At 38.5% G+C, this 12,539-nt stretch overlaps 1 protein-coding gene across 1 annotated transcript in view; it reads left to right on the top strand.

Moving 5' to 3' along the window:
• The window catches only part of SMURF2 (SMAD specific E3 ubiquitin protein ligase 2), a 126,037-nt gene that overhangs the window by 101,733 nt on the left and 11,765 nt on the right, over window positions 1-12,539 (top strand). Inside the window, exons 10-15 of the mRNA XM_060253440.1 lie at window positions 1,370-1,528; window positions 3,876-4,077; window positions 5,108-5,211; window positions 7,346-7,460; window positions 11,047-11,225; window positions 12,365-12,502. Of these exons, the coding sequence (XP_060109423.1) occupies window positions 1,370-1,528; window positions 3,876-4,077; window positions 5,108-5,211; window positions 7,346-7,460; window positions 11,047-11,225; window positions 12,365-12,502 (897 nt within the window). The remainder of the gene's footprint in view (window positions 1-1,369; window positions 1,529-3,875; window positions 4,078-5,107; window positions 5,212-7,345; window positions 7,461-11,046; window positions 11,226-12,364; window positions 12,503-12,539) is intronic.

The raw sequence follows: 12,539 nt of genomic DNA, 5'->3' as shown, positions 1-12,539 counted from the left end.
GCATGTTAATATTCTACATTGTAATCTTAAAGAAGAGCAGGTTGTGGCCTGTTGGCAGGACTGTGTGTATTTTGTTATTTGGTGCAAGCACAGAATTTGGTAACAAATTCAGCATCTTTGCTGGCTTTTATGCAATCACTTTTGCTTTGGACAGAAATGCATGAGTAATGAGTAGTTTGCAGGTTTTGAATTCTCAGACGCCTGGAAGGGAGAAGTAGAATAAATATTTTTATTTTGGTGATTAGTAGTGAGGCTTTGGTCACTCATTTGGTTTTCATTGCGACCCACAAGCTGCTCAGAAATAAAAAGAAACACTTTTCTAAATTACCTACATAAATCTCAACATACAGAATTCATCTCAAAACAACTGATAGTTTTAGGGTTCGAATCCTAGTAGATTATACAGAGGACAGTGACTTGGCCTGTATTTTCATTACAGTCCCTTGTATAGCTTTCTTGACCTCTCCACGACCAGCGAAGTTTTAAAACAATAAGAATTATCCAAATGTGCAAATGTGTATATTTTATTTGCAGGTTTTGGAATTCTGCTTGGCCAAGAATTCTAGTTTCCTTGTCCACAGAATTTCAATACTTGTTGAGTGCAAAATGTACACAGCATTGTCTGTTGGCTAGAAGGTTGATTGTAAAATAATATATATTTCTTAATATGCTAATAGAGAGTTATTTCAGTGCATTATCTTCTAATTTATTCTGTTCCTATGCAGAGTTAGTCTGCTACTGGATATGGTAGGTATTAATGGAAGTGTGTATTTTCAGTATAGTATGAAAATATTTTAGTCATACAGTGTTGAGCTCATGAAATTCTAGCAAGAGTTTGCTGTTTTCAGTTACTTTATTTCCTTTACGAAGATCTGTTACTTTCTGGCAATGTGTTCCTGTAACAACATAAGCTTTTCTTTGTTATAGTGAATTTTTATTGCATCTAGTGGCTATTTTTCACAGTTTGGTAAAAATTGTTTTGTGTCATCACATTCATAAATCTTCACAGACAATGTGGCTTTTTTGAACTTTTTTTTTTAAATCCAAGATTGTTTGTCAAAATTGTTGCTAATGTATAACTTCTGTTTAAATCCATAGTATAGTAATTACTGGCAAAGTTATTTTGTAAAAAAAAATTGCATTATATGATAACAGTTTTTCCAAGGCATGTGCAGTGTGGTGATTGTGTATGTGTTTTACTTTTCCTTCAGTGGGCTTGTTCTTGGGAGTAGAGATTCCAACTGAACAGATCATGTTTCTGAAACAATACATACTCTCAGGCTTCATGGAATTGTTATGTTACATTTACACTTGTTTGGCTCAAAGGCCAAATGCTGAGGTAGTTTTCATTTTATGTTTGTTTTTGCAGGGATCTTAGCAACATCAATTGCGAAGAGCTTGGTCCTTTGCCACCTGGATGGGAGATCCGAAATACAGCAACAGGCAGAGTTTATTTTGTAGACCATAACAACAGAACAACGCAGTTCACAGATCCACGGCTATCAGCTAACTTGCACCTTGTTCTAAAGTACGTTCATGATGTCACTTGTACTGTGCTGATTAACGTTTAGAGCAAAAAAGTGGTTATCTGAGGATGCACAATAGTCTGACTCTTCCTCCTCATGTTATGTAACTCCTTTCTGGTTAACTTTGAATTTTTAAAATCTGTGTTATGGAGAAAAGATCTAAAGCACAAAACATACATTAAAAAAATATTAGGATGAAGCAGTTCAGCAGCATAATGGCATGTTATTGTTTTAAGCCAGAACATAATAAATGCTTATAAAACACTTATAAATACTGTAAAAGCCCAATGCTGGACTGCTTCCATGGAGATGATTCTCTGTGTAGGTCTTGTTGCAGATTCATAGCCATGTACAGAGACATTCACACAAGTTATACCTTTGCTTTCCTGGCCTCAATAGCCTGTGACTGCCATTTCCTCCCTTCCATTGTAGGTTGTTTTCAGTGGTTTTTAAAAAGTTGGCAGTAGCTATCACATTAGAACAGGGGTCCCCAACCTTTTTTGTTTATGGGCACCTTTGCAATTCTGACACAGCATCGGGGGCCTGGCTGCTTCTGCGCAGTGATTGGGCCAGACCTCATGTATCTGTAGAAGCCATCATAATTCTGAGAGAAGAAGCAAGAGCCATTTTCCCAGAGAAGCTGTTCCTACTAACAGTGTCGTACATATCAGCTGTATTTGCGTAGCCTGTGTCCCCCAGTATTACTTTCTATAGCCATGTGCCTAATTTTGTACTTTTATATTTACACACATTTATCAGTGTGTCTACCAATATAGAATACATCTATACATCTTATAAAGTGGACTATACTTCACAAAAACAATAATTTTTTAGTAATTAAATCAGTAAAAAATGCATTTCAGATTACTCTTGTAATTTAGCCCACTTTTCTCCTTCTTTTGTGTCAGGTAATGTCATGGTGCTGGTCTGGATGAGAATATCAGGACCATTGGGATTGAGTTTGCTGACATTAAAATGTAAAGTAGCAAAGGGCTGTTAGATTTCCCACCAACACAATAATAGCGGTAAAACCCTAGTGCCTGAAGTGGGAGTTTTAACTCCTGTTCCACCTGTATAACCACTAAACAGATTAATGTTCAGTTTCCACGCATGTATAGGGTGGAGGAAGGGAGATGTATCCTTTTGCTACTTCATGGGAAAATATTAACTCCCCCACCCTTCTATTCATAATATAAACAAAGGTTTGCTACAGGTTGAAGAGGGAAAATTGAAACTGGATGATAGTTTGATAAATAATGGTAGATAGATTTGGAAGCCACAGCTGTAATTGCAAAATGGAGGAGGAGATACATCACAGAATATTCAACAGGTTTTTAAAGGATTTTATTTGAAGAATGACGATTCTGTATGACCAGTATATTATTTTGGAGCAATATATCTGATGATTGAGCGTATAATTTCTCTGTAGGGAATCATAAGTGCTCATACAAATTGCCCTCCTTTTCTATAAAATAATTTTTAAAAGAAAATAAAGGCGTTTAACTTCTGTATTAACATATGGATATGCAGATTCTAAGAGAGATTTTGTGAAAACATAATTCCACGGTAATTGGGATTTTGTCAGTTTTCATGGAATTGTTACATTTTTAAGCATGCATACAGTTTCAAACTTTGCAGTTCATGTAACACATGATCCCCATGGTGACTTGCTGCAAGATCCCCATGGGAACTCAATTCTAAAGTGATGCAGGGGGCCAATTCATGTCAGGACTGCAGGGCAGATGTGGCAAAAGCTGTAACCCAAAACAACTGTGTGTAACTATCAGCAATGTGAATATATAGAACAGACTGGGAATTGTTAGCTCAGAGTTTTTTCTTGCTTTAAGAAATGTTTGAGAATAGCTAGTAAAAATGCTCATTTGTCTGTGCCAGTTGGTTACATGCAAGTTCCATACATTCCTGTGGTCCAGACTACTCCAGGTACAAGGGACACCATCCTTGCCAAACTGCCTGTGCAAACATTTTTGTAAGCTAACTCTTCAGACAAGCCATTTCAAACAGAATGCAGTATCCACTTTTGGATTAGTGGTGTGTTCTGGCATAATCCTGAATATTAGTGTGAAAGATGATACAACGTGGACAATTAATGTCAGTGTAGATCTGTAATCGGTTTAATTGCTAAAAAATTAAGCTAATTGAAAATTATTAAGACAGAGACATGTGGCTTAAGTTTCTGTGAATATTTTTTTTGTGGCAGAGGCCTTGGTAACTATAGTAACTGGTATTTTTATTTGCCTCAATTTTTGGTACAAGTGCATATTAATCTTATGTAAAAGGAAAAACAATTGTAAGACTTGAATTTCTCAAAGCAGCTGTGCCTCTTTTCAGCCGTCAGAACCAACTCAAAGATCAACAGCAGCAGGAAGTGGTATCATTGTGCCAGCTTCCAGATGAGGCAGAATGTTTGACTGTTCCAAGGTACAAGCGTGACCTTGTACAGAAGCTCAAGATTCTAAGGCAAGAGCTCTCCCAGCAGCAGCCCCAAGCTGGACACTGTCGTATTGAAGTCTCCAGGGAGGAAATATTTGAGGTAACTCAAGACTATAGTTGTTGTAGATCTTACATGGAGGGGGGGAGGAGGGGATTCCCACTGGTTGGATTCTTATTTTGGAATATAGGGGAAAGAGGGCTGCATATAAGTTGAGAGATAACATATTTTGAGATGTGGTTGTATATGATAATTAAAATCAGTATTTCTATATGTGTGGCATTTTAATAATTTTTTGATATTGTTAGCCACCTTGAGTTCTGCAAGGGAGAAAGGCAGCTAATAAATGGTGTAAATAAATAAAATAAATATATGCTCTTAAATTAAGATTCCTTGAGGATTTTAGTGGAACAATGCATGAACAGTCTCCTTTTGTTTCTTGTGCCCAAAGGAGAAGTGTGTCCCCAATTTTTGTGGATTCCCCCAGCCAGCTAAGGCCCACTATACTCTTGCAGATGCTCCATGGACTTAGAGGAATGCCCTGCAGGGGGGCACAGGGGCTACAGTGGCAAGGAAGAAGTAAAAAACCTATTTTTTAGCAGCAGAACTCTCGTAGTTTTATGAATTTTGTTGCCCATCAAGTTGAACAAGGATGGGTTTTGTTCTATGGGAATAGTGGATATCATGCTAGTCCGGTAGAAACTCATTATAAGTTGCCATTATATATTTTGCTTATAGAGTGCTGCTCTTTGGTTCATATTTCAGTTTTTAAAAAATCTCTCATATAAGCTCTTAATCTTCACAGACAAGAAAACATGTCATTTAATGAAAACTATAGTAAGAGGAAAGACCCTCTGTGTATGTTGCAGTCACTTTTGGTGCATCTGGCATTCTCATCCTAACCTACTTCACAGGGTTGTTGTGAAAATAAAATGGAGGAGAGGAGAACGATGTGAGCTGGCTTTGGTTCCCCATTGGGGAGAAAGAGAGGATATAAATGAAGTAAATAAAAAAATGTAATCAGAGCTGCATATTTGTTATACAGATGTTTCCTGGGTTGGATAGGTCTTGAGTGGAGGAAGCACTAGTATAGGGAGTATGACTACTCATGAATGAGTATGTGTGATTCCAGGAATCTTACAGGCAAGTCATGAAGATGAGGCCTAAAGACCTGTGGAAGAGATTAATGATAAAATTTCGTGGGGAAGAAGGTCTCGATTACGGAGGAGTTGCCAGGTAAATGGAGCCTTTGTTCTGTCTCTTGAACAAGTTGATGATGATCTAGTATAAAGTAGCCAGCTTTTGAAATAAAAAATTCTGGCCAGTTGTCCACCTTCTGAGTTTTCTCATGAATCACTGTGTGTTTTCCAAAATTTGGTTTGATTCAGTCTTCCAGAAAGATTGTACTCAGTGGGTTTGGGATCCATGTGGATGGGAGGCTCACATTACTTCACATCTGCTGTCTACATTTTCACACACACACACACACACACTTTTTACAGCTTAAGGAAAGGTAGTAAATATATTGTTACAGTACCATTATAATCATTCATGGCACACGGAAATTATCTTTATTGTCTTGAGCTAGGAAAGTAAATCTCAGCAGCATTATCAAGTTCTGTGAACTAGTGTCAGTATTATCCAATGGAAAAAGTGTGTCTTGCACTTGAAAATGCATGCTGTTAGCAATAATTGTCCTTCAGTGTATTTCAAAAATGCTGTCATTTAATTATTTAGTGTAGCGTTTCAAATTAACTGAATGTTGCCTGACTGCTGTAAACCAAAAAATGTCTGTACTGAACTACAGTAAAAAGACAGTACCAAAGTAGACTATATGTGTCTGCTACCAATCAGTTCTTGAAACAATTCCTGAATTTGCATAGGCTGGACTGGAACAGCAGGAGATGGGGAGAGGGAGCATAAGCCTTCCTCCTGTGCCATTTTCCCCAAATAGTTCTGAGAAGTGGTTGTCTGTCCAGTTGGGAAAACCAGCATGCATTGAGAGGGTAAATGACTATTCACCCAGGGCCATTTCAGGTTGAGAAAGCCTCAAACCTCCTGCTTCCTATGCAGCATTGAGACCCAGTTTGGTGTCATGGTTAAGTGTGCGAACTCTTATCTGGGAGAACTGGGTTTGATTCCCCACTCCTCCACTTGCACCTGCTGGAATGGCCTTGGGTCAACCATAGCTCTGGCAGAGGTTGTCCTTGAAAGGGCAGCTGCTCACCCACCTCACAGGGAGTTCGTTGTGAAGGAGGAAGATAAAAGAGATTGTGAGCCACTCTGAGGCTCTTGAGTGGAGGGCGGAATATAAATCCAATGTCGTTGTCTTCTTCTTCAGCATGGTGCCAGTCCAATCAGGCCTGTATAATGCCTGGGAATTAACTTCCAAGCACAGAATTCCTAGATCACATCTGTCAATTGGATATATGGGGGGAGGGGAGAGAGACACAAGGTTTTTCTCAACATAATTGCCTTCATTCCTTAAAGAACTAAATTTTGTGACCTTGAACAGACTTCCCTAAAAGCAAACTAATTTATTTATTCAGCAAAATATAGTGCTCTCACTGTTCCAAGAAACTCTTTACTGAACTTTCAGATAATTTCCTCTATTGAATACATTAAGATCTTATCATTTTATGTATCTGCCATCCTAAACACCCTAAACACTCTTTTAAATTCATTTACTTTAATAAGACTTAGAAGTGATGTAAATCTTTCACACATGTTCAATACATATAGAAGTTAAAAGGCTTCGCTTGACATTTGCTACTGACAGATCTGTGAAATAATGTTTGTATTATGCTTTAGACAGTTGCCTGTTCTGTTTTTACTTTCTCCACCACATATTTGCTTTATTTGAATAACCAGTTCTGCTTCTTCTTGTCATATGGAAGAGACCTGTTATTGTTTGAACCCCTAATCCTGTATCCTGCAAATCCTGTTTGTCTCTTCTTTCCAAGACATTTCCCATACATTTTCAAGCCTGATCTTTGGAGCAGCATTTCAGGATGTTGAACCTTGCACGCACTACGAAATTTTGCATGCACACACACAGATGCAGAAATAGATACACACACAGAGTACAGTTGGAGAAAACACAGTTTTTGTCATAGATACCACATGGGGTGACTAAAGACATCATGTAAGGCAGCAAGATGCCTTTTTGAAATAAACAGAGCAGAAATAATTATGCTTCAGGCTTTTTGCTTACATTTTGTGCTCATTCTTAATTAAAAGGACATGTTCTTGATTAAAAATTTAGTACTCATGCTTGATTAAAAATAGACGTAATGTTAAAAACAAGTATTTATATGTATTTTCATTTAGAAATGTTTGAGATTATTGTTACATTCACTGTTTTATTCAGGGAATGGCTGTATTTGCTGTCCCATGAAATGCTGAATCCATACTATGGATTGTTCCAATATTCACGTGATGACATCTATACACTACAGATAAATCCAGATTCTGCTGTTAACCCGGTATGTAGGAGCACAGATGTTCTTTCTAGCCAGCAAGTTCCTTTTTGATACTTTAATGTTGTAAAATCTGAATGTCTTCATTGATTTTTTGCGTTCTCTTTTGTACTGATAGAATCTAAATACCACATTTCTCTATAGGTCTATCTAAACAAGTGTGGGAGCCTTCCCATCTTTTTCTTGGTAGTAGTGAGACAGAGGTGCTGGTGGTTGGGAAGTTTCTGCTTTGCATAGCATGTATAAACTGGTGGAAAGAGAACTGATGAAGAATGGGAAGAAGCCTCAAACTGAATAAGCATCCAAGATTTTGTGTTGCTAGGGAGCAAGGATCTTAGGGATGGTGGCATCCAACCAACGTGCTGGATAGATTAAAAGGAGGGAAGTGGAACAATGGCTATTGCCCTGAGCCATCCTGAATTCATGCATTCCAATCAGAGAGCTCATTTGGACTTTTGAAGTTTAATCATTCCCATTCTCAAAGTTTAATCATTCAGGTCCTGTAAAGCCTGAATCCCTATGCATGTCAATTCACCATTAGGAGCAATACCACTGTGGGAACATCATATCGAGTCTTCTTAGGCTTTCTGTGAAGAAAGCAAGACATCCAAATGTAGCAACATTCCTCACAGATACATACTGTGGGAACGGACCAAAAGCAGGTCTTTTCAGTTACCCTCTTTCCTCCCTTCCACCCTTGCTTTTGGCTGACTCCATAGTATGATATCAGAGTGCTTCAACGGAGGCATTTCTCCCAAACCTTGCTGGTGGAACAAGCTTCCGGAGGAGGTTTGGGCCCTGCAAGAGCTTTCACAGTTTTGCAGGGCCTGCAAAATGGTGCTCTTCTGCCAAGCATTTCTGAATTAAAATCCACAACAACAGATAAAAACCAGATATTAAACCACCTGGCCCACAAAAAACAGACACTATTTGGCCCACCTCGAACACTCTCCTGTGACCTTTCTCTTAATAGGACATCTAGCAGTAACAGCTAAATAATAAAATTTAACATTGACTGAATTGGCAGCTACCCGCCATTACTAATACATCAATATATTTCACTATTAGATCGGAATAGCACCTGACATTGTTTTATGATATTATTTTATATGCTTTTATCTATGATGTACTTTATATTTTGAAATATGAAAAGACTGTAACTACATTTAAACTTTGCCATGATATTTTAGTTGCAGCTGGTTATGACTACTGGTTTTTATGACCTTTGAATATGAACCGCCTTGAGCCTGCTTTGGTGGAGAGGGCGGGATACAAGTTGAATAAATAAATAATACTACCTCTCCAGTCTCAGCTCACTGCTTCACCCACATATGTCAACCACATCTAGGTATTTGCCATATGGCGTAAGTAAATCTTATTGCTGTGAAAAGCAGTGTGGTAATATATAGATTGGAGATTTGTATTTGGAAATTTACAAGTGGGAAACCCACAGGGACTTTTGTAAAGCACCTCATATTCCCCTGTATCCCCTTCTTCACAATACATATGTATCATTTATTTATTAAGTTTATATGCCGCCTCTTGCTGCCAGGCAGTATTGAGATGGCTAACAATGGTTAAAACTTTATCAAAATCTCAGTTTAAAAATATAATCCAAATAAAAATATAATCCAAATAACTCCTGCAGGGCCCATGTATCATCTGATAGCTGCTTCAACCACAATGGGGCCACCACAAAGAAGGCCCTTGTCCTGGTGGATGCCGGGCACATGTCCCAGGGGCCAGGCACCCACAAGCAGGTTGCTAGTTGAAGAACACAAGTTTCAGGAAGCTGTCTACGTGACCTCTACTCACGTAGTTCAATCCCCTGCACAATGCAGGAAACTCACAAACACCTCCCCATAAATTCACAGGATCTTCATTGCTGTCAGATGGCCATCTAGCCTCTGTTTAAAAACCTCCAAGGAAGAAGAGCCCACCACCTCCTGAAGAAGCCTGTTCCACTGAGGAACTGCTCTAACGGTCAGGAAGTTCTTCCTAATGTTGAACCTGAAACTCTTTTGATTTAATTTCAACCCATTGGTTCTGGTCCTACCTTCTGGGGCCACAGAAAACAATTCCACACCATCCTCTATATGACAGCCCTTCAAGTACCTGAAGATGGTGAGCATATCACCTCTCAGTCGCCTCCTCTCCAGGCTAAACATCCCCAGCTCCTTCAACCTTTCTTCATAGGATTTGATCTCCAGACCCCTCACCATCTTCGTCACCCTCCTCTGGACCCGTTCCAGCTTGTCTATATCCTTCTTAAAATGTGGTGTCCAAAACTGAACACAATACTCCAGGTGAGGTCTTACAGAGCAGAGTAAAGCAATACCATCACTTCACGTGATCTGGACACTATACTTCTGTTGATACAGCCCAAAATTGTATTCCCCTTTTTAGCCACCACTTCACACTGTTGACTCATGTTCAGCATATGATCCACTAACACCCCTAGATCCTTTTCGCACATACTACTGCTAAGACAGTAGTTTGTCAATTTTTGGCCAGTTTTTTTTGTAGTCTTGGTCAGTAAAATCAGTAATTTTGATCCTTTGACTAGTTTCCACCCCTGTCTCGGAAAAAAAAAACCTTTTCATGTGGGAAGGGGGATGACTTTAAAGTAAATCGGATACATATGGCAACATCTCCAACATTTTTCTCCAGAGGTTTAAAGACAGCATTATTGCAAGAAGGTAAATCTATGCTGACTTAGAATTCTTGTTTCAGATAATGGATTGGAACATAATGTGAGTTGGATCAGCAGCACCATTTTCTTCTCTTTCTCTTTTTTTTGGGAGGATGTAGGGAATGGAGAGAATGAGAAGAAAACCATTGGTATCTACAGTTAACAATTAAAAATTGGGACACATGTTGCAGGTGGTGGTGTTAAAGGAACGCTTGAAATATGAAAAGACTGTAACTACATTTAAACTTTGCCATGATATTTTAGTTGCAGCTGGTGAAGGAAGAGAAGACAGGGACACAAACTGTGCTTAAATATTTGGAAAACAATAAAATAATGAAAATAAATGAACCCTCCAGAAGTTAGTTTGGAAGGCTTTCTGTTTTGAGGGGAAAGAAGAATATGCCTTTGAGTCACAGCAACCCCGTGCAAGAGATGAACAAAGGAGGCTTGACATTATCTTCCTCCACATAGCAACCCTAGTCTTCCTTAGTGGGCTCTCACCCAACTGTTAACCTTGTCCAACCCTACTTAACTTCCAAAATCTGATGAGGTCAGGTTAAACTGGGCTATTCAGCCTGCTTTTGGAAGGAAGGCCTGACTTTAAATATAAAGGGAAGTGTTCAAACTAAAGCTGGCTGGAAACAGTTTTGATGTGAGTGTAGCACTTTATACAACAGAAGTTAGAAAAATATGTAGGGTGTATTTTTTTTTCCTTTGAATAATGCAGATGCCTTGAACAACATTTTTCAGCGTTTCCCCTCCTTTTGGATTGATTTCTATGTTGTATCTGCCAGTAAAATGCTTAGAAAATGTTCCAACAGAAAAATCTGAATAATTCAGAAGTTTTGGAATTAGACCAGGAGTCCTGATTTCTGAGTACATTTGTTCTTTCAATTCCAGGAACACTTATCCTACTTCCACTTTGTTGGACGAATTATGGGTATGGCTGTGTTTCATGGACATTACATTGATGGAGGCTTCACATTGCCCTTTTATAAGCAATTGTTAGGGAAGCCAATTACACTGGATGACATGGAATTAGTAGATCCAGATCTTCACAACAGCTTAGTGTGGATACTGTAAGTACTGATCCCGACAAAGCAATGATTAAATGGTTTGTAATGGCCATGTTCCATGTTTTTATGTTTGTAGCCTGACTTCAGGGATGTAAGATGGGCTGAGAGTGCATTACAGTAATTTCTCTAAAAACAAATAGAGATGGAAGAACCACAGCTTTTCCCTCCTTGCGGTCTTCCAGTGGTCTAAGCATTTGGTAGTCCTAATGTGGATGGCTGCTGGCCTTATTAGATCATAGTTATGTGGGGGCAACAATAGCATATGACTGAGGAGAAGACTGCTGGCCATATGACAGATTGGGGACTTAGGACGAGATCCAGGGCTTTTTCGGTGGCAGCGCCAGAACTTTGGAACACCCTCCCAGAAGCTATAAGGGCCCTGCGGGATTTATCTGCGTTCTGCAGGGCCTGTAAGACCGAACTGTTTAAACAGACTTTTGTGGTCTAACTGAAAAAGGGCTGCCACCGGACACCGGTGGGTCTGATCATAGTTAAGAAGTCAATACCGCCTATACTAGATTGAAATAGCGCTATAGAATGGTTTTAAAGTTGATATGTAAATTATGGTTTTATATGTTTTATTGGATTAATTGTTTTATAATGTAAGCCGCCCTGAGTCCGCTTGCGGAGAGGGCGGGATATAAATGAAAAGTAATAAATAAATAAATAAATAATGTGTTGGGTGTGATGTTCCACGGTCTTTATCCCATATGATCATTTTAACACATATGCTATCATTTTTATGTTCAAAAAAGGTTTTTATATTCAAAAAAGCTTCTTGAAAATTTCTGCAAGTTTTCCAGTTGCAATGTTCTCATACTCAAAAGTTTGACTTGTAGTAATTACAAATTCATCCACCCTATTTATGGAGATCCTTCTTTATAGGAAAACAATGGTGTGAGCCATGAATATGCCTGCTTCATTGCTCCACAGGCTAGTGCAGTGCCCATGATAATATTTGTGTGCACAATGTGGAGCACTTGCCAGATATAAGCCAACTGTTTTCTCCTATATCTTTGTTTATCAGAATATGGTATATATATTTAGCTATGGTATATATGGTATATATATTTATATATATGGTATATATATTTAGCTATGTCTGAGATGTTTGGAGGTAAATTTTGTGTTTCCCACTTCAGGGAGAATGATACTACAGGCGTTTTGGACCATACATTCTGCGTGGAACATAATGCATATGGTGAAATCATACAGCATGAACTGAAACCCAATGGAAAAAGTATTCCTGTCACAGAGGAGAATAAAAAAGAATATGTAAGGTATTAAAAACTATAAGTCTTCTTTTTGTTTAAGTTG

Source organism: Heteronotia binoei, chromosome 13 (genome assembly GCF_032191835.1).
Source record: "Heteronotia binoei isolate CCM8104 ecotype False Entrance Well chromosome 13, APGP_CSIRO_Hbin_v1, whole genome shotgun sequence".
Lineage (NCBI taxonomy): Eukaryota > Metazoa > Chordata > Lepidosauria > Squamata > Gekkonidae > Heteronotia > Heteronotia binoei.
Note: the sequence above shows the minus strand (reverse complement) of the source record. Positions and strands in the feature narration are given on the sequence as shown.